Below are 23,724 nucleotides of genomic sequence, written 5' to 3'. Positions count from 1 at the left end.
CACTCTGGCGACATCCAAAAGGATATGTCTGCTGGATGTATGCAAAAAGGTCGGTCCCTTGATTCCCGGTCTGTTTGTTTGTTTGTAATTGCATTTAAAGCAAATAAATGTAATTATTTATTGCATTTCGCCAGCAGTTGACACGCTCCAGAGAAAGAAAACGGCCAAACACATATATGCTTACTTAATGAAAATCATCGTCAAGCGATAATGGTTAAGTTGTTGTACATTCGGCATATGTAATCACTTTTTCAAAAACATCATTTGCACACACTGCTGTTGCTGCTGCCCTGAGGCAATTGTCATTGATAATCGCATTTTGCATTTAAATGTTTTAGTCAATTAATACACGCAACTTGTGTTGCATGACGCATACGCCATGTTGCACACTCACGAACACATCAAAGTTTTGTTGTGTCGTCCAGTCCTGTTTTGTGTGCTCAAATATTTGTGCACTGAATTCACTGAACTGGCAGAGTAATTTATGTGTTTATTATCGAGCGTCAGTCGCGCATTTAGTTTTAGTTTAGTTCAGTTTAGTTGCTGTTAGTTAATGTTCTTGGCAGCAACACTGCCACGCCCCTTCAGGCTAAAACTCAAAGCATCAAATCGCATTTATCGCACTTAACACGCAAAGCAAATAAACCGCCAACTATGTGTGCATATATGAATATATATACATATATGTTATATATGTATATAAATCAGGCAATATGGCAGCCAACAGGCGACAAGAAAAGCGCATTTCAATTATTAATTTTCCATGCATAATTGTGAAACTCATTTTACACGACGATACATTTAATCGATATTTACACACGTCAATTAAGCAAAAACAATCACAAAATGACAGAAATAATTAAAGAATTCAATGGTACACAAATAGCTGTGGCTGCATTATAAAAACTACCTCCAATAATGTGCATAAAAAATTCTGTAAATCACTGCAAAATAAATACCCTGGAAATATTTGTATAATTTAGTTTTTTACTTTTATGTAAACTTTGCAATACTAACAATACTGAAAATAATTGAGCACTGGTTTCAATAGTGCATAAAATGTTTTGGCTACACAAAAACTACCTAAAATTATACACAGAAAAAATTTAAAAAATCATTTAAAATAAATGTAAATATTATTTCAATTAAGGCTTCTTTTTTATCAAATCTGAACTCAATTTGATGGACTTTACTTATTTGTACATTTTGCTAATTTTAGCGTGTTGATTATATTTCGATTCTTCAATCAATACTTGCATATTCAATTATTAAATAAATTCATAATTTGTTTTGGACTTTCCGCTAATTATGCATACATAAAGTACTTTGCAAATAACTAGCAAATATTTATGTAATTAAGATTAGAGTTGATAAGTTAACAAATTTAATTAGCTTTATGTCTATCTAAATTTTACATATTTTAAGCCACTTATAATCAAAAAAGTTGCCACAAATATATGCAACAATTCGGATCAAAACTTTTGCAAATATTTGTAACTTTATTTAGAATATTTTTGTCTCATGTTTCACATTCACATTTATTAGTTTTGTCACAGCTACTGTCAGACTAATCGTTTTATGTAACTAACACATTAAAATGTATTTTATAAATCGTTTCCAACGAAATCCTTTTTAATGAAATGTAAATTGTCATAACGTTTTTGACATTTTTGTCGTGTCGCTTGCATGTTTAGCATTACAAATCAATTATAGCAGGCTGTCAGGCGAGTTGTGTTTGTGTGTGTTATGACTGCATGCAAATCACGTAGGTTTGCATTTTGCCAAAATGCGTTTTGCACCTAAAACGACAGCTGCAACAGCAACTACAACAAAAAGCAACTAACATGTATGTTTTAGTAGTGTGTGTGTGTGTGCAAATAATGACAGACAGCATAAACAAACACGCACATCAGCAACTGGCGGCTGCCTGTCGCCGAGGGGCAAACCACACAACAGTCTCTGGTAGAGCAGGGCGCAGAGGGGCAGCAACGACACATCACATGTTTCCGCTTTTTGCACGTAACGAACGGATGGACATGGACATGGACAGGAAACACACACACACACAACCCTACACACACACACACACACACCCGGACCGACACAACAGACTGTCAAAAGCATTTGAATTCATTTAAATTGAGCAGATTTGACGCACAAGTAATTTGACTTGAGCCTCTCAAATTACCATCCTTTTGGGCCAATTCTATGCCTGTCTTTCTCCACTTTCTCATCTGATTGATGGCGTAATGAACTTTGCCACACAGTTTGAGCTCGTAAATTAAATTTAAAGTGCAGCAGCCGAGTGAATATTTAATAATCAACTGGATTACAAATATAAATAACTTCTACTCCTTTTCTGTTTTTTATACCCGATACCCTTAGGGTAAAAGGGTATTATCACTTTTTGGCACAGAAAATGTATGTAACAGGCAGAAGAAGCTATCGACCCAATAAACTATTTATATTCTTGATTAAGGCCGAGTTGATATAACCATGTCCGTCTGTCTGTCTGTCCGTCCGTATGAACACCTAAATCTCAGAGACTATAAGAGATAGAAATATAATTCTTTTTCGACAGAACTTGTTATGCTTGCAGGCAGATGAAAATTGTTTCAAATGTTCGCCACGCCTACTTCCGCCCCCGCAAATCAATAAAAATCGGAAATCAAGCGTAAGCCTAGAGTCTCGAGTTTTGGTAGATACAATAATAACTATAATCTTTATGATTCCTGAAAATTGGTTACGATCGGATAAAAATTGTAGAAGTTATTTAAAAAAATACCTTTGTATTTGGAGGCAAAAACACCTCCTTACTATGTCTGACAATCTGGTATATTTTAAATGTACTATATCAATATAGCGAACATAGCATTCGGTACATTTTTAGTATTTTTCTGTGTATTATTTCCCTATATTTTTAACTTAATACCGCACTATTTTGCTTTTATTTTAAATGGGTAGCGGGTATCTCACAGTCAAACTCGACTGTAGCTTTCTTACTTGTTTTTTTTGGTCAAAGCTTGCTATGCAAAATTGTACTAGAAACCAAGTCAAGGACCAGCTGAAGCTAAAGCTACAACTACGGTTGCTGCTGCTCCGGCTCCTGCTGTTGCTGCTGATGATGAAAGTAATCAAAACTTTATCCGTTGTTGTTTGTGCAACTGCTGGCGTGTTGCACTTAGTTTGGGGGCACAAAATGTTTGTAAATCATAATTGCGCGCAAAAGTAGCTAACAGCCAGGTGAGTTACCTTTCGCAGTCATCCTCTCCTCCACATTTCTCCATTGCAGATGCGAAAAAAAAACAAAACTTGAAAACAGCAAAGGAAAACTAGTGTGAAAAGCAAATAAATATACAGAGGAAAAACCTTTTTAATATTTTTTTTTTACTTTACTTATGCGCGCAATTAAAAATTATGAGAAATATTTCTAGAAACTTCCAGAGTTGAGTTGAGTTCGTTTTCCCCTTTTAAATAACTATATACATACGTGAACACACTTTCTGCACCAAAACGTAAAGTTTTAGTTAACCAAAGGTGTAAAGTTCACTCTTTGGGAAAAGTTCTTTTCACTTTTTTTTTTTTGCTTTTTGAGAAAACAAGTCACATAAAAATCGTTGATCATTCTCTGCTAAGAAACAATAAAAAGGAAAAACTAGTTAAAAACTTTGAACAGCTGAAAATGCTGTTGAATAAAATACACACACACACATACACAAGGAAAATACTCAGAGTACGAGTAATAGCTGTAAAAGTTTTTAGTTTGAATGAAGTACACACATGCGTAAGTGCTTTTGTGTGCTCTATCTGACCAGCTCGAGGACTGGAGAAGCTGCTTTTTCTTTGGCAACTTTCAACAGCTGATTTAGCAAACAAAGCTTTAAGCACATTCAATTGTAGATACATTTATTTTTGCTAGTATACGAATAATAAATTGCATATATAATGAAAGTATTTTATGAAGTATAACTGTTGAGGTATGATTACACAAAAATACTGTCAAGTAGTGAAAGTGAAGTGAAACTAATGGGATAAAAAGAGCTTTGAGAACTTTTTTGCACAACTTTCAACAACTTATTAAGTCGAGCTTGCGTGACTTGAAAAAGCGTTGAGCATTAAATGTTGTACTGAAAATATCCGAATGCTAAATTTGAAATATGAATAAATGTCGATTTTATAAACAATTGTAAGAATAGTTAACGAAATTAAAAGGGCTGGAAAGCTCTGATCAGTTTAGTGGAGTTGAGGCTCTGCAACTTTCAACAGTTTTTTTAGAAAAGACTGCGTGGCATGATAAAATTTTAAGCTCATTTTGATGTGATATATTAAAAAATTGTTTATTCAAATAACTATAAATTATATTTGGAAAATATAATTGTTGTTGAGCATTCCCTAGACAAAAATTCTGTAAACTATCCTTATGGCAACGTTCAACAGCTTTTTTAGCCGAGCTTGCTTGGCATGACAAAGCTTGAAACACATTTTAGTGTGTTGAAAATTTTAAATATATAACAATATATACTGTTCACGAAATATAATTGTATATTATAGACTTGACCTCCAAAAAATATGCTTTAAAGTATCTAAAAAGTAAGTAAACACAAGATTTATAATATTCACAAAATACAAGTATTGCTGAACTTCGCCTAGACAAAAATGATTTAAAGTATCGACACAGCGAATGAAATTAAAGGAGCTTTAAAAGTATTCACTCAACGCAAAAGTATTAACAGCGACTTTGAAAAAGCTTTGTGAATTATTTGCTATGTGGCACATTTGACAAAGCTGCTTGCCATCGCTTATTTAGAAGACTTTTCAAGCATGACAAACGAACAAAACAACAACAACAACATAAACAAGTTGAAACACTTTTTCGTTAAAGCCTTGTTGCTGTCACGTTTAAAGCGCCTTTGTTCGCTCGTTGTTTATTTGCAAACTTGAACAACATTTCGATGAATATTTTTGCGCAATTTATTTGCTTTGTTGCAGCAACAGAACACAATAGCAGCACAGGCAGGCAGCAAGGCAGGCAACATGCAACATGAGCAAAAGAATTTTTTTTCGCCAACTGCTGTTCGCACCTGCCATCATCCACCTGTTCATTATTGCAAAAAAAAAGAGAGAATTCCTTTTGAACGTGCAAAAAAAAATCGAATCCAATCAAATGCGAACACAACACAACAGCTGGACAGCACAATGAAAATGGTTTAAATGTAGGATAAGTTTTTGAAGAGGCTGCGGGCTGAAAAAGAGGGAAATATGTGGAGGTAGGCTACTCACCCATAGACCATGTCGGTGCCCACGTAATGCGTATAGTAGAGAATGCTAACCACGGTGATGGCAAACAATACGTATACGCAGCGTCGGACATTGATGCCATAGCAGCGACGTGCAATTAAATTACAAAAACTGGAAATGTTTGAGGCGCCACCGTTGCCGTTGTTGCTGCCACTGCAACCATTGCCGCTGCTGCCAATACTCGTTGATGAGGTAGAGTTAAAGTCGTAGTTGGTGCCATTGGTTTTGGCCTTGTACGTGACAATGCCGCTGGCCAGAAACCCGTTAGAAGTGTGCTGCTCCATTGTTGCCGCCATCGACGTCGACGTCGGCGGTGGCAGCAGCATGCTGCGATCTGTGATGTGATGTGTATGCAGGTCAGTTGGAGGCGTGGCAGGACTTCGAGAGACTGCAGCTGGGGCATAGACATTGCCATTGCCGAAATGCTTACTGAAATGGTTGCCGCAATTCGCAGTTGCATCTACAGTTGCAGTTGCAGTCACAGTCGCAGCCGCATCCGTATCGGCATCCGTTTGGGTGCCGGTCACGCTCGTCCGGCCCAATCCCGACTGCATTTGCGGCTGCTTAATGAGTTTTTCATATTTCGCCGATTTGCCAGGCAGCCGATTTCCAATGTTATATGATGTTGTTGGAGTTGTTGTTGCTGTTGTTGTTGTTCCTATTGCTGCGGTTGCTTTTGTTGTCGCTGTTCTTGCTGCTGCTGATATTGTCATATTGTTGTTGGGACTATCAGTCGGTGGTTACTGCAAGCTGGAGTCTATAATATGAATTTTATATATAATGTTGTCTCTCTTTCTCTCGTTTACGTTCTCTTTCTCTCTCTTTAATTGGCAGCGTTTGCTTTTGGGATATGTTTGAAATATGTTTTTAGAAGAACACGCGAGTTGTTTGCTTTTAATATTTGTTTTCTTCTCTTTTTGTTATGGCACTTGTATTCAATAAATGTCTTCGGTAATTTTTGTATTTTCACTTTCACTTTTCAATTCGCCATTTGATATGTTTCCAAATTTTTAAATATTCATTTTGCTTGGCCATTGTGGCTGCGCTTCGAATAGTTGCTGCTGTTGTTGTTGGGGCAGCTAGCGTTGAGGGCCATTATCAGTCATATGACAGACCCACTTTCGAACAGTTCCAAGCTCTATTATCAGACATTGACTGGGTCGTCGCTGGTTCGTCTTATCTGCAAAGAGGCAAAAGCGAGAGGGGAAAATCATTAAATAAACAATTATAGCTGATGACCAAAGCAAACAAATAGCAAAATAGTTTAATTTATTAAGGGGTTTCACTTTTATTTAATTAATAAATTTCATTTCATTTCCAATATTATTTTTAAGGTGTGTGAAGGGTATTCAGCAACCACGTTACGTAGCCGCACAGTTGACATTTATGATGTCTCCAAACTAATGCGTCTTTTTGTTATCTATTTACAAAGTGGCGACTGCTCGATGCTTGTCAATTTGCTCGCACTTCGAAATGAATGTAAACAAAATGCTGATAAAACTGCAAACAAAATAGAGCCGACCCACAAAGTAAACTCTTGTAGCCCAAGTTCTAGATGTCTATATCTATATCTATACTCAAGCAGCTTTTTCTGTGTGTGTATTTTGGTTGTGTGTGCGTGTGTGTGGATTTAGCCATTAACTGCACATGTGGCTTACTTTAATTGCAAATGGCTGCGGCTGTCGCCTAAATAATGACAACATACTTTCGGGCGCTTTACGGCCCAACCAAATGAGTCAATAATGAGGTTTAGATGAGCAACAACAATATTTGCCCAGTTCCCCCCTCTTCCCTCTTCCTTTATCAGTATTTTGTGGGCTCGGCCGCAATACAAACATTTGTCGACACGTGTTCGTTGGGATAGAAAACATACGCATACACAACACACGCTTGAAGCCTGTCACAACGGAAACTTAAAGAAGCAAATAGAAGCCCACATCAAAGCAAATAAATACAGAAAAAGAAGGGAAAGAATAAGATTACTTGAAAAATCATTAAATCAACCTTAATGTAAACTCAATACAGCATAATAAGATTACCCAATTCAAACATAAAGTCGTATGCCATTTATTTATTAAATTCCAGTTGAGTTTATTTCCTCAAATTGAGTGGAATTCCTGAAGAAACCCTTTTTATACCCACAATCTATAGAGTAAAAGGGTATATATCTTTATGCTCCCAGGAAATGTATATAATAGGCGTAATTTTAAAGCTAGAGTCTCAAATTTTGGAACAGACAATAAGAACCATTGTTTTAATGATTCCTGCAAAAATTTAAAAAACACTTTTTTGTGGGCAAAAACGTTAACTTTCTACGGGTCTTAGTTGCTTTGGTTAACAACCTGGTATATTTGGCAATATACCAAATATAGCCTATGTATATTTTTAGTATTTTTGTGGTATATGATTTTTAAGTATGTTAAAATGAATACTGCACAGTTGTGCTTTTATTCACAATGGTTAGCGGGTATCGCACAGTCGAGCACACTCGACTGTAACTTTCTTACTTGTTTTTTCGTTGTTGAAATGTCAAGTACTCTGATTATTTCTTTTATTAATTTGACAAGAGTTTAGCCATGGCAACTGTCAGCAGCAGCAGTCGAGAGTTCATCACAACAACTTTGCCATTTATTTTTTTCACTTTTCACGTAACAACTGCACACACACACAAAAAAAAAACAAAAAACCGTTTCTGAAAGACACTTGCAATAATTTACAAACAGCATTTTTCTAACTGGCTGACAGACAGACGTAGAACAGCAATAACAACAACAACAATCGCTGACGCATTCCTTGGCCTTGTTTTTTGCTCTGTTACAAATTTATCATTAAAATGTCAGAACTTAAATTGATTCAAAAAGTTTAGCCTGCTGGCGAGTGACAGAAGAGAGAGAGAGAGACAGAGAGAGAGAAGCAGACCCCAAGAGCACTTTTGTTTCTGCCTCCCACCACAAGATAGCAGCTTTGGCTGTCGCTGTTGGTTGGTTGCATTGTCGCTTAGGCACAACTTTTGTTCTCTTCGCTCTCTGTGTTAGTGTGTGTGTGTGTGTGTTGTGGCTTCTGTTTGTTTGCGTCTTTTGCAGCATACTTTAAGGCGCGCATAAAAACTTTGCTTTCTTCGTTAGGCAAACTTGTTTAATTTCCTCTTCAATTGTGCATGCCCCAACTCCTTGTTTGCCTGCTCTTCTCTTTTTTGTGTGCGGCATAAATACTTTATCTAAACTTTTGCATCACTTTTGTTTGTTGTTGCTGATTTGCTTGTCCTACAACTGACTCCCAAGTCTGTCTCTTCCATCTGTCTCTGTCTGGTTGAGTACTTCTGCAACTCACTGTATACTGTGTGTTTATTTGGTTGTATTTAGATGTAGCTCGAACTTGCCTCAAAATTTATGTGGCATGCACTTTTCAATTTACATCAAATATTTATGTTAGTCGTCTCCATATTTTGCTCTACTTGTTATCACTGCCTCATCAGCATTTCCCCATTCTCTCTCTCTCTGCATTTATCGTTTTAATAGTTATGTATTTTCTGGCTAATAACACATGTCTCTCAAGTTTTCATTTCGAGTTATTTCGGTTTGGTACTTTTCAATTTTTGCTTGCAAGACGATTCCATTTCTGGCATTCATGTTTATACTACAACAACAATGCCAACAACAACGGCATCATGTTGCACACACACAGCAAAAGAGGAAGGAAGGGAAGGGAGGGGAGCGGAGTGGAGTCAAGGGTAGCCCAGAGGTAGCACCATTAAACAATTTGCTGAGCATGTTGAAAACTTAATGCCACAAACTTCGCGCCTGGGTCTTTAAGGCTGCAAACCCCGACAGCTTCGCGGCTTCCAAGTTTTTCCTTGCCACTGTTGTTCCCCCTCTCCTCACTCACCCCTCTTACTTCCTCACATACACATACACACACTGTGTTGTTATTCTTTTTGCTGGCCTTTTCGTTTCTTTAATGGTTTTGAAAACTATTTATTTTACGATACATTTTGTTTACATTGTTGAACTCTGCTGGGGCATCGTTTACCAAAAATTCCTCTTCATTCCCCAACACCATTGCCAACTCTCAGCATTTTTCTCTAAATGGCATTGGGGCGTGTGGCAACCGGTGCAACAATAAAAACAATACCAACAACAATACGAATGCAATGCCAACAAGAGAAACAGCTGGAACTATAATAATGAGCAGATAGTTTCAATGCTAACATATCGAAGTATTTATACTCTTGCCACTTCAATGAAGATATTTTTGAAAATTATTTTAAGTAACCGAAAATACTCGAAAGCGATTTAAGACTTTAAAGTATAGGAGCTAATAGATTATACTCTCATGAATTCAATGAACACATTTTTGAAAATTATTGGAGATAGTTGAGAATACTTATGAACAATTTAGATATTTAAAGTATACGAATAAAAAATATAAGAATAATATATACAAACATGCAAAAGCATAGTGAAAGTATTCACAACAATAATAAAAATATATTTTGAAAATTTTTAAAATAATTGAAAATACTTGGAAACCAATTGAAATTTTGTAGTATACAATCTAAAATTTTAATAGCATGTCAAAGCATTTATACTCTTACAACATGAATGAATAATAATTTAATAAAAATAATTTATTACTTATAAGCATACTAACTAAACTTTTTAATAAGGGAAATATTTGGGGAAAACTTTGAAAATAATCGAGATCTCATGAAAACAATCTAAAGCTTTTAAGTAAATGAACTAAGATTATAATAATGAACATAGACAACATTGAAGCATTTATAATTGTACATCATTAATGTGAACATTTTTTAAACCTATTGAAAATAATCGAAAATAAGTCTTTCTTAAATACAAAAGAATGATTATAATAATAAACAAATACTCTTGCAACATCAAAGAAAATCATTTGAAAGTATACTAATTTTTCCATTGATTTTATTTTCCCATTAAATCAATTTTAATTATTCTGATGGCGCACTAAATATACATTTGAATTATTCCCGTATTTCACTGTATAATTCCATTAGCGTATCTACAACTTGTGTCAAGCACTTATCAACATATCAATTTGCATGTCAGCAACCTTTAAGTGCTTTCCCTGTTACTATCCCATTAAATATTCTATTATACCTAAGTAGTTCGATATAGATACATATATATATATATAAGGTGTATATAAGTTTTGCGCTCTTGGTGACTAATCGCTGTCGATTGTATAAACAGTTCAATCTTAATGAGTTTGACCTACAATTAGGCGGCAAAAGCAATTTATATAAAGCCCAAGAGAAATCGATCATCATCGATCGTGTGCCCCAGAGATTCCTCCAACTTTTCTCTCTCTCTCTCTCTTTCTTGTGTACGCCTCTTTATTATTTTTATATTTTGTTTTTTGGCTGCCCATTTATCAGTCAACATTCAGTTGTGCTCGCTGTGTGTGTTTTGTTTTGTGCTATTTGTTTTTTCTGTTTTTTTTTGTTGGCTTTTCGCGCGTTCATAGCATCAATTTCCCCCACCCGCTGCGCTCACATAACTCCTTCTAAGCACCCTACTTCCTCGCACCCCATTGTTCACTACTACTGTGTTGCCCACCCATTGGCTCTATACTCTAGAGCGACTGACAGGTCAGACATATTGATAATCGTTTTCAATTTGTGTTGATTTTGCTTGCCCGAAAAAAATAAAAATACGAAACGAGCGGGAAAAACAGAAAATAGTAAAACAAAAAAGAAAAAAAAAAGAAAAAGGAAAAACGAAAAAAAAAGGAAAACAATCAATTGTCTGCAGTAAATTGAATGCAACGCCAACAAATTTTTCCTCCGCGGGGAGCATGACTTGCAGAACGCATCTAACTTAACCCACTGACGCCCCACACACACACACAAACACACTCGACTACTGACTCATTGGCCAGACAATTGTCAGACGCCCTGTGTCTGTGCCCCATTTGACTGATGAATGCAACTTGAGTTTATGCAGTTGCCTCACTCACTCCCCTCTCTCTGTCTCTTTCACTCCATTTGGAGTGTCGTTGCGTAGGCGTCACATTTCCCCCCTCTTCGAGTTCAGAGCATAGCTAAATGTTCCCTCCATAAACAATTTGTGTGCGTTTAATGAGTTTTCACACTTTAGCGCTTGTGTCTTTCGTTTGAGTTTCAAATTCTTGCTTGCTTGCTTGCTTGTTTCTCATCTTTTATGTTGTCATAAATCAATGAGTCTGACATCAATTGCTGCATGTGCTGAGCTTGCCACTGTGACGGCTTCCCCCAATCTCTAAACACGTGGGCTGACTACTGACAGCAGGTAATCTCGCTTCTACATAAACTTATCTGCGGGGGAGTCAAGACAATCACTCACAAAAGGTTTTTACATTCATCTCTTCGGGGAGTTTCTATATATGGTGAAAGCGATTAAGTTGAGATATTTAAACAAGATACATTTCAAGGAAAAACTAGCTTCAATATAAAACGCAGATTGCATGGGTTGATTTAGTTAGTAATGTGTTTTGTATACAATAATAAATGAGTTTGGGACGAGGGAAAGAATGAAAACTGTTGATTGAAATATAAAATAGTATTGTCTAAATTGAAATACAACTTAGAGATGAAAACTAAAGATATAGAAAAAAGAAACAAAAGTAAAGAATATAAATTTAGAATCTGATGAAAAAAATGTGATAACTTCGGGCTAACAGTAAATTATTTCAATAGAGACAACTAAAAAAAGAAATGACGGAAAATAATTGCCATAGTAGAGCCTACATATACATATATAATGAATTATATGTAAAATAAAAAAAATATTTGCTAAAGTCGATTAAAATATAAAAATAACAAAGCTACAGTCGGTTATGCTCGACTGTGAGATACTCGCTGCCCATTGTGAATAAAAGCAAAACAGTGCGGTATTAATTTTAAAATATACCAAATTAATATACCGCAAAATACCAAATACTATATTTGGTGAATTTATATAGTACTACATTGAAAAGAGAATACCCTTCTACCCTATGGGTAGCGGGTATAAAAATCAATTCTCATTTACCATTCCTAATATGTTATTTCATAGGTGTTAAGCAAAATAAACTAATGGGAAATAATAATAACTTTATAAACTGTAATATATTATGTAATTAAAAGTATGAAATGCATCTTATTAGCTCTTTTAAAAAGAACCAAACCAGAATTTCAAGGTAATAAAAAAGTTCTTCGTTTACTATCATAAAGCGCAGCCAAATTAATTTTTTCTTTCAAAGTTAACCAACTCTTAAGTGCTGCTCAACTTGATTGCGCATTAAATGTTAAATATGCGTAAATTACTTATAAGTAGATATAACACTTGGTTAATACTTGAAATTGCCAGCCAAAGATATACCGGCTATAGTACAATTTACAACTCCCCAGATTGTGGTACTTTATCCACTCGTAAAAGTTGTTAAAACTCAAATTTGTAACAATTAGAAATGGCCTCAGTTATTGTTGCTGCTGTTGTTGTTGTTGGGGGTTTCATTTCGAATTGAGAGACATTTTTCGGGGGTATTTGTGTGAGTCACTTGACAACAATTCCCAGGGTGCATGCAACAGCAAAGTGTCTGTCGTTTTTGGAGTGTTGTTGTTCGAAACTTCGCTATAGACACGATACCACATTACCACTTAAGAGATGTCACACACTGGCATTTATGCCTGTTGTTGCTGTCAATTATACGATACTTATGTGTTTCTATGCTTATTTCGTTCGACAAAATGTCCATTTTATTTGAAAATAGTTTCAATTTGCGAAAAACGCTCCAAGTGGCGAAAGCAAAGAATACATAAAAGTGTCATTAAAATGCAAAAGAGAAAATATATTTGTATATTTTTAGAGGTCTGTTTCTCCCCCAGTTGTTGGTTAATTAAAACATTAGCAAACAATCTCGTTCTCGCTTCAGTTTCATTCTCTTTCTCTCTAGCAAACTTTTATGCACATAGACAACTGACAGCTCTGCCGGCGCCACCGCTGCCGCCGCCTTGCCACAACAGACGTACAACATGCCACATGCCACACAGTTCGAAGCGTGCTTAAATCACAAATTGTGTACGGTTTGGTCCAATGGTCCAACCGAGAGCCGTTCAAGGAGACACTTGCAATGTGTTCATTTGTAGATTTTCTCTGCTGATTTTCCACAGAGTTGAAGGTGTTAGACAAGCCAGAGAAGGGGGCTCTCAGGAGGGGAGAGAGGGGCGATGGACAGGTGGTGGCCTGGCAGAATGACCCAGTTTCTAAAAATACTGTAGAGCAAACGGAAAGCAATAAAGCAAAGCCCAAAGTGTTTGAATGTATTTTACATCGATTTGATTTTATTTCATTTTCATTTCGCCTTCAAGTGCCAAAAAGGAAACTCAAGTGTCTCGAGGCGTGTGAAGAACGAGGCGAGGGGACGAGTTAGAAGTGGAAGTGGAAAACCCGGGATGACCTGCAATTGGAAAACTGTTTGTCTGCCGCTGGCTAATGAGAGCTCGTTGTATGGCTAACAATAGCACTTTTTTCGCTAGGCACAACTAATTCAATTAACTTCAGTGACGTCACCCAGAGGCCTTCATCTCTCTCTTTCCCTCTCGTTCTTTCCGCCTCGGGATGCTGTGGCATTGAATTTATTTCTGAGCCAACGAACGCTTATCTGCGCTTCCATGCCATTGCCTATCAATCTAAGTACATATTTATAATTACGAGTATTGAATCAAATATATATACTATTCTTTTTGCTGACGCAGCAATCCGCCGTTAGCTGTTGCACAGTGGCACAAATAGTTGCAATAGTTCTTGGCGAAATTCAGATGATATCAATAACAATCAATTGAATAAAAATCTTTAGTTTCAGAACTTCCTTATCTTGAATTCAGCTTGTTCGTTCTCGATCCAATTTTAAAATCTCTGAAGTCTAAAATGAATAATATATTTTGGAATCAAAAATATATTTTTAACTTTATTCAGTAAATTGAATTTTGAATAGATTTCTTCTTGATTTATCTTGATTTAATAATTAATTAACAATCTTTTTCATTATTTAGGATTTTTTTGATAATTTTTAAACGATCTTTTTCTTGATTTAAAATCTCTAAAAAATTTTGAACAGTCTTTTTCTTGATTTAAGATTTTTCTTTCTGAGTGCCATTTATATAATTTTCCAATCTTGAGTGTGGGAGGAATGTTTAGAAATGTTTTTATCGAATTTCGAGAATAATCGAACTAGATTTCTAGAAATATAAAATTCACTAAATAGTTCATTCTTTCAAGATTCAAGAAAGTTTGAGCACACTTTGGTCTTGAACTTGATTTTAGATTTACTGTTACATTTTTAAATTTTCGCATTCTTGAATTAGTTATATTTTATCTGTAAACTAAGAATAAATTCTTGAATTGAGAGATTTTTTATTTCATTTTTAAAACTTGACTAAATAGCATATTTTGGCATAGTTTTGTTCTTACTAAATTTCACTTCCTACTTTTGAGAACGTTTTTCTCCTATGCGTAACCACTGTGCCGTGTCACACACACAAATTTAATGGACGCCCACGTGGCCACGCAAGAGACTTGGAGCAACTCGAGAGTCGCGTCCCTCGTCTTTCGCTATCTGCAGCTTAACCTCCATTGCCGTCTGCTCAGCCACGGTCTGTGTCAATGTCGCTCTCCCAGTTGGTCTGCAGCTGGCGTGGTAATCGGAGGAGTGGAGGAGGTAGGGGGAATTGTGATGCTGCTGTGATTCTGGTTTTTGGCTGATCCGCATGTCGTTTCGACCACAAGCGTTTTGTGGCAGCCACACCCCTTTTCTGTAGGCGCAAGTGCAGTCAACAATTTTGGCCAAAGATTTTCGGCGTGGGTTTTGAAGCCCACGCACAACTCATTGTTGTTGCCGTTGCTGTTTGCTGAGTGACAGTAAAGCCTCAAATTGCAGACAAGCGTGGAGCTAGCAGAGGAAAGTGGAGATTACAAAAGGTGGAATTGGATGGGAGGCGCCCCAAGGGGGCAAAACTCAGACTCAGACTCCAGCTGCTGCCGTTGCTGCTAACGATGCGTTGGTGTTGGTTCTTTGTGTAATTGACTAGGCGTGTAACTGGTTTTGAATTGTTGTTGCCATTTGGTGTACTTACTTGTTTGCTGCTGCTGCTGTTGCTGCTGCACACAAGTTGTCTCAAGTTGCGCTCTGTCGCTGGCGGATTATGGGGCAGCAAATGCAAATACACAACGTAAAACTTGCTTTCCTATATGTACATATGTATATGACCTACAAATGGCTTATGATATGAGCACACCAACTATGATATGTGCTCCACCTCCTCCACCTTCTTGGTTCGAACTGGGAAAACTGGCTAAAGGCTAAAGAGGGAGGCAGCAAACCGAACCAAACTGAACTAAACTGAACTGTGCTGAACCGAAGTGAACTGTCAGAAAAGCAAACCGATAGAAAGTACACACTCAAAGTGGGGAACTTTGCACTAAGCTGCCTGTTAAAAGGATGAGCTCAAAAATGTTGCACTGTTGTTTGCCTTAACTTCTGCATATCAGACAAACGAGTACAACTATCTGTATGAGTATGAGTATGAGTATGAATGTGAGTGTAAGTGTGTATGTATTTCCTATAAGTATTCATGTGCTTATGGCAGAGTTTTGATTTCATTTTTATCTATGAACTTTGCTTTTAACGAGCTGCATGCCAGAAACTAAAAGATCTCCTTCAGCTCTTGATATCAGCTCGAATTTCACCTGACTTTTGCTATAGTGCACAACATACTTCTAGGTTTAAGTTTTGCTTAGCAAAAATTGAGTTTTACTTAATGAGCATTCACAGCATTTTTTTATGGCAATTTTCGCGCGTCACAACAATATGAAACTTATTATTCCAATGACAGCTACCTAATAAAAATGTTGTCTTTATAAGTAACTTTTTTCAGTGACTTTTATTAGGCTTATTTACAGTGACATTTTTATTGGCTCCATTTATTTTTTATTTATGGCAAGACAACCGATTAATTGCAGGCAAATTATATTGCCTTTTTTTACAACTATATATGACTCAATTTATTCTTGACCAGTTTTAAACGCACTGACTAATTTGTTATTCATAATTATAATATTTTTTATATACCGCTGTAGCTTTTAACTTATACTTAGCTTGTGCCATAAAAACTGACTAATTCGAAGTAAATTCTTATTTATTTTACAGCACCATATAGGTCAATTGATTAATTGCAAGCATTGCTTTTTCCCACTATATTTGTATCAATTTATATACAACAATTTTTAAAATACCAGTAGAAAAATTATTGTTTTTTTTTCACAGTAAAATTTATTCTATACTTTAACTAAGTCATCTTCTTATTAACTCTACTAACAATAAATTAAAAAATATAACGTTTTTGTATGACCTAATTTCGAACAATTGATACACATGCAAAAATTGCAAATTATAGTAGAAAACAACCTTGCGCAAATTACACACTTTGACAGAAAATTGTCATGTCTTTTGATAGCAGAGAGCAAATAACATATTTTGGCAGTTTTGACTAAACTTTGTGGCACCATCTCGAATGCTCAGTCAGTTGCAACGTTGTGTGGCACACAGACATACGCTTGTTGCTTCAGTTTTGTGGATAGAATTTCGTTAGATCTCGGCAACCGTAATGCAATTGAAGAGATTTGTCATTCAAATGGCTTTGGCTGCTCTTTGAGGCGCATCATATGAGTGGTAAACGTAATCGCAATCGCAATCGTAGTCAGCAGTTGGAACTGTTATTCATATTCATATTCGTATTCGTACTCGCATTAAATCAATTATGCACACAAATTTGAGATTCGAGATGCCGAGATGCAAATCCAAATTGAGTTGCTTGGCCTAATGAAATCTGTTGTGTAAACTGAGCACTAAATACTCTCGTAGATGCAATGGGCTTAAGCAATTTCACAATTTCTGAATTCCTGCATCGAATAACAAACAAAATAGTTGAAATTACATAGCAGAGAAAGAGGTAGAAAGGGGTGGAGAGAGGGAAGAAGCATAAGATGGACCATCAGTCAAGTTGATGCTTGCACATAAAGCTTTAGCTTTTCAAATGGCCCACAGCCATCATGGTGTGCATCATTTAACCCAAGCAGACAAAGACAGAGCAAGAGAGAGAGAGAGAGAGAGAGAGAGAGTGAGGGAGATAGACAACACCCCAGCGTGGTTCTAAAGGGAATTCCCAGGCATTTTGCTGCTCTATCATCAATTTATTATGTTATTCGAGTGTGCGTGTGTGTGTGTGCGAGTGTGTTTGGGTGTGCTAAAATTAGTTAATGAACCTGAGCTGAATGCCATAATGAATCCCCCCTAGGTACGCCTTTTATACCCTCCCCCTGCAGCTCTGTCCAGCTAACTGTAAACCAAGTTGTGATTGAACAGTCATAAAGCTTGTTGCCCCTGTCCTTGTTGTTGTTGGGTGTATAAATTAATTCCCCAGGTTAACTGCAGAGTAACATTTTATAATTAAGCCAGCTGCATAATTATGATAGCCAGACGCACATACACACACACACACTCAGGTACACACACTGTGGGACGTGTATTGAGCTGAGATACACGCAATTGGCGACATTTAAGCACGCAACGTTAACCCAACAATGCCGGACAATGCCAGCAAGCTGATTATCATAATGAACATCAACATCAACGCCAATGATGAAGCGACTTTAATGACACCAGGAGCAGGAGCAGGAGGAGAAGGATGGAGATATGTGTATCCCTAGCCTGGTTAAGTGGTGTCTCTGTCCACTCTCTTCCCCCTCCTTTTGTCTTCTTGTCTGTTTATCCACGGCTCGCCGCATAATCGGCGCTTGGTGTTCGGCTTCGAAGTCCTGCCTGAGTGTGTGTGTGTGTGTGTGAGTTAATACACAAAGTCTGGGGCCAGCCGCAAAGTGTCTCGTCACGCGTTCACCACTGATAGTCATCGTCCTGTTCAGAGTCCTGTTCGGTTCTGTTCTGTCTTGTCCATTCCAGTTGAGTTCTGTTCACTTTCATCTCGTGTTTTTCGACATTTTTCATGGCTTGTGTCTCTGTCTCTGTTCTTATGTGGCCTTCGTGTAAAGGCCATAAATAATGGGCACAGTTCTTCGTGTCGTTCCATTAGCCCCCCGAAAAACGAAAAATGAATCGTAGCTATCATAAAAATATTTTATCCATTAGCCATTGTCTCATTTTAGTTGCCTTCTGGCCTTGTTTAATGACCATTAATAATCGTTAAATTTATGTTAACTGTGCCGCGCGGCGGTTCAAAGTTCAACAGTGTCCAATGCGGCGTATGCTTAATGTGTACACATCCACCATTCGACATGTTGTTTTTGTTGTTGCTCTTGTTGTTTATGTTGCCTGTTTTATTTTATGACACTGCGGCGTTGTATCGCCAAACGGTTCAATTATACTAAATACGATTAAAACATTTACATAAAGCCGCTTTTGCTTGCATTCAATCACATAAAGCTCGCAAAAAGTTAATTTGTAAATACTTTAATGCGATCAACATAAATATATGCATCGCATATACTTTCGCGTTATGGAAAAGGATTTCGTTGCAGCAAATGAAGCATTGAGTTCATATTAATGCAATATTTTTGCCCCAAATCTGACAGCATTCAGATTGAGCGCAGCTGAAACTCACTTAGCTATAAATACATAATTTATACATTTTCTGTAAATTTTAATAAAAATATGTTCCTTGATTTAATGGTTCTTTTGGAATAAATATAATTCCTTTGGTTTCAGCAGTACATAAAAATATATTGTGACATTTATTTTTATAATTTTATATATTTTTCAAAGTTAATCTGTAAATTTCAATAAAAAATATATTCTTTGATTTAATGGTTCTCTAGGAAGTGATATATTTTCATTAATACGAAACAGAAAACTTTGTTGTAGCAATATTTAAAAATAAATTCTGACTTACTCTTCGTTATAAATATTTATACTTTTTGCCTATATTTTGATAAAAATATATTCTTTGTTTAAAAAGTTCTTTGGGAATAAACACATTTTCTTCAACACTCAGTCAATAAATTGCAGAAATTAAAAACAAAAATTTGAAGCAACAGACAACAATATTTTCGATTTTCTTCTTCGCTAACCTCAATTTAAATAATTTATAAAAAGTTTCAATATGAAAAAATTTTCTTTCCCCAATTTCCAGATTAATAAATCAATATTTTCTGACCTGCTAATAACTAGATTTCCCTCTACATTAAATGTTATTCATGATAATTTGTAAAAATTTAAATATTACTAAATTTTCCGCAACCCAATTTCTTGATTAATTAGAAACACATGTTCACCCATTAATTATTTTGTATACACTATTTCATTTACAAATTACCTTACAGTAACCACATATTTTCTTCGTTTATGATTGAAATGTTCAGCACAATTTGAAGAATGTTTATAAACATATTAGAGCCCATCATTCACACTCACAGAATGACCTCAATATGGCTGCAGTTTTTACAATTCGAAATGCGCACAGACATTAAACCAACTTCGAGAGAATTTTGCCGGAGCTTTAGCGTGCCCTCATTTCTCGGTTTGCTTGCAAATCAATTGCTTGCATACGAGTCGGAAAATCAACTAAACAAATACATCAAATAAATATTATTCATGAGCATGCCAACATCATCATTCACATGGGGCAAAGAGACTCCGCCTCAGTCGTAATTTTTCATTTTCAGCAGCAGCAGTGGCAGTGGCAAGCAACAACAGCAATTGGGGCATGCAGCAGTTCAATGACATAATTTGTCGCAGCACATCAATAGACTGGACAGAATCAACACAATGGGAAAACAGCACCAACAGAGAGAGAGAGCTAGCTTCAATGCCATTCAAAAACGTCAACGTCAACACAACATCATCTGCATAATGATGATGATGATCATCATCATCATCATCCAGAGCAACGTCATTGTTTTCGCTTGAACTTTATTGTTTTGATTTATGCGCGTGCATAACAAGAATGGCGAGACGGAAGGGCCGAACTCTGCAGGCTAAGCTAAAACTTTGCGGGTTTCAACTGTCGCTCTGGCTCTCGCTCTTTCCCCCACCTCCCCCTCTTCCCCTTCAATGCTACAGCCTGCACTGGACATGCCGCGTTGTTTATTCCACCAACGCCAAACAATAGCGAAGCAGCCGCGTTGTTGACACTGCGGGAGCAGCAGCCACACAGTTCGTGCTGCGGATGCGGAGGCAAGCCATTGCTTTGCTTTAGTGTGTCGCAGCGGGACTAGAGAACGGGAATGGGAACGGGACAGCACTGACGGAAGGTGGGCAAAAGGGTATAAGTGCAAATGAAAATGATGTTGTAGCTGCCGTTGCCGTCGTTCCCGTTGCACAGCTCGAAGCATGCAGCCTGCGTCCGATTATGTTAATGTGCCCAGAGCACTGGCATTATGATGTTGTTCGCTAGACGACCACTCTGCATATTTGACAGGGCACTGCCAACAATTTTTACATCTCTCCCTCTCTCTCGCACTATCTCGCTAAACAATTTTGTGGTCTTGATTGTTGCCACTGGCAACTGGGAGCTGCAAAAGCAAAGCAACAGCAGATGCCAAACAACAACCACTGAGTTATTGCTGTCAACTAAAGTTTTTGGTTACTCCCAAGAAGTTGTAGGTTCGTGTTGTCCACATTTGAGGTTTCATCTCCGCCGCGCCACTGGGAACCAGGTAACAACTTGCAAATTATCCCAGAGAATTGCTATGAGTACGAACTACAACAAAAAACTAACAAGAAAGCTACAATCGAGTGAGCTCGACTGTGAGATACTCGCTACCTATTTTCAATAAAAGCAATTCAGTGTGTTATTATTTTGAAAATATAACAATATACTGAAATATACTAAGATATACCGAATATTGTATTTGGCTCGGCTTTTGGCTCTGTGAGAAACTCTCTAACCATTTTAAATAAAAGCAAGACAATGGGTGTTGTACTTAAAATATACCAAATTAATATGCTGATGAAATACTAAAATAAGATACGCTCTATCCATACCCAATAAAACCAAAACAGTACGGTATTATTTTTAAAATATACCAATACTAACAAAATACTAAAATATCTACATTTGGTTACGTCTCTTGCTACCCATTTTCAAAAAAGCAATACAGTGCCGTATTATTCTTAATACATATACAAAATTAATATACTGAAAAATATACTAAAATTACAAAAATATACTGAAATTCATATTTGGTATCGTGTTCATTAGAATATATATACTTTAGGACCAGAGATGCCTTCTTCTGACTTCTGATATACATTTGCTGGCGGCGGTAAAAACTTATAATACCCTTCTACCCTATGGGTAACGAGTATAAAAAGAAAAAGGTGTCACACCAAATGCACTCACAAATTGCAGCCTCGAATTTGTTGAATTATTTATGTGCAGACATTTTTGTTTGAAGTCAAAAGAGAATGGAAGCAGAGAATATTTAATACACTAGACTCAACTGTATAATTGAATTAAATTTTCATTTGCAACACACCCAGCTGGTAAATGTAAAAACCATTAATAAAAATAAAATTAGACTTTAGCTAGAGGATTAATTATTAACATAGGATTGCTAGAACAAACATTTGTTTTAACTTTACGCACATACATAAATACCTAATGAAAGTACTCTTTACAATATTTATTACAAATTCACTTCGCTCACAAAACTTCGACAGGCATATTTAAAATACTTTCGTGTTGCCCGTTTTTAATAAAGCACATTTTGCGATTGGAAGTCATTTCATATACGAAATTACCAAAACTTTGTTTATGTTAGTTTACTGCTTCAATATGTGGCGCATATGAAATATGGAATTTGCAATATTATGAGGTTAAAATATAGCTTAATTAAAATACAAATTGACTCGCTCTGTGTCTATGTGTGTCTGCATTGTTTGTGTGCTTTCTAATTATTCATAGCCTAACAATGGAAACAATGAAAGCAGCAGAGTTTTACGAATTTTTGCATTAAATTCCATGAGCACATCCACAACAATAATAATAATAATAAAATTTATCTAATGCCATAATTAAACAACTGGAATAAATTTCTAACAACAGCTGCAGTTTAAGTTCTTCATTGAATCACTTTGCTCTATGCGAAATATTGCAGTCATATTTTTTATCGGTTTTTTTTTCTGGTGTCTCCGGCGGCGTCGACGATAGCGTGAAAAGCGTGAAAAATTGTTGCAAACTTTGACAACTTAAAAATTATGATAGTTGTTTGGGGGATTTTTTTTGGTTGGTGCGCTGTTTGAGTTCTTTCGAGACGTGAATAATTTCATGACATAAATAAATCGGCGAGTGGGGAACAAGTTTCGCTCGAAATTGAATACTGCAAAAAAGCGTGACTTGCACTCATGATGTGTTGCACACAGACACATACATAGAGCACTAAGACCAGAGGTCGACCCATAAAAGCTGTTAAAAAGATTCTTTAGAATTTAGCTCTTTATATTCGTATATTCGTGAGTGCTACACCCACAGCACAATTAACTGCGCAGTGAAATTCCTCGCCCCATGCGCCATCAAATTAGCAAACGATATTAAATATTAACTGTCATCAGATGAGCGTTTCACATGCCGCAGTGCGAACGTAGAGTACGAATAATTTCAACAATTTCTCGTTAAAGCTACAAATTAAAAATGACAGCCTTTTATATGGGAGTTGGCAAAACATTTTATGCGCGCCAACGTTGCGTATGCGTAATGTCGTACACAAATTAAAAAATATATAACAAGCGAGAAGGTTTTACTCTCGACTTTTGCCACTGACTGCTGCTAGACTAGCAGATGCCCATTTTAAGCAAAGAAAATATGCAGAAGTTTTTCATTTAATTATGGTTAATTATACTTGATGTGCAGAAGCTCCTTAAATATTTGTATTTTATATATTGTTGAAGAAATTTGTATTAAAGCAAAAGGGGAATCTCTTTACATTTTTATTTTAAAAAATTTTTAAATTCATTTTTAAAATAGTAATATTTGTAACTTAATTGTGGTTCATTATACAGAAGCGGAAGCTCTTTAAATATATATTTCTTTATGTAAAATTTGATTTCAGTTTCTTTAGCATAAAATTATTTTAAATTGTTCAAATTTGTAGCTGAATTATACTTTATTATACACATTAAATATTTATTACAAAATATGAAATTATGTTATATTATTATTATGTTATATTATTATATTTTTTTTTTCATTTTCTTTTATATAAATTTGTTTTAAAGTGCTCAACCTTGTAACCTAATTATGCAAAAGCAAATGCTATTTAAATAGTAATTTCTTGATTTTATTTTTGTTCGAAATTTTGTTTGAAAGTGCTTAATTTATTTGTACACAATTCGAACATTTTCTTTAGTCAAATATGTATTCAT

The 23,724-nt window shown here is 36.0% G+C and overlaps 1 protein-coding gene across 3 annotated transcripts in view; it reads right to left on the bottom strand.

Moving 5' to 3' along the window:
* Positions 1-23,724, bottom strand: part of LOC117569580 (bifunctional heparan sulfate N-deacetylase/N-sulfotransferase) — a 76,447-nt gene that overhangs the window by 29,497 nt on the left and 23,226 nt on the right. For 2 of the 3 annotated variants that reach the window (XM_034250802.2, XM_034250804.2), the window contains exon 2: positions 5,281-6,478. In XM_034250802.2, the coding sequence (XP_034106693.1) occupies positions 5,281-6,011 (731 nt within the window). In that variant the 5' untranslated portion in view covers positions 6,012-6,478. The remainder of the gene's footprint in view (positions 1-5,280; positions 6,479-23,724) is intronic. The other variant, XM_052006158.1, reaches the window with a different exon arrangement.

This window comes from Drosophila albomicans, chromosome 3 (genome assembly GCF_009650485.2).
Source record: "Drosophila albomicans strain 15112-1751.03 chromosome 3, ASM965048v2, whole genome shotgun sequence".
NCBI lineage: Eukaryota > Metazoa > Arthropoda > Insecta > Diptera > Drosophilidae > Drosophila > Drosophila albomicans.
The sequence above is the reverse complement of the archived record's forward strand: the minus strand, read 5'-3'. Positions and strand labels throughout refer to the sequence as shown.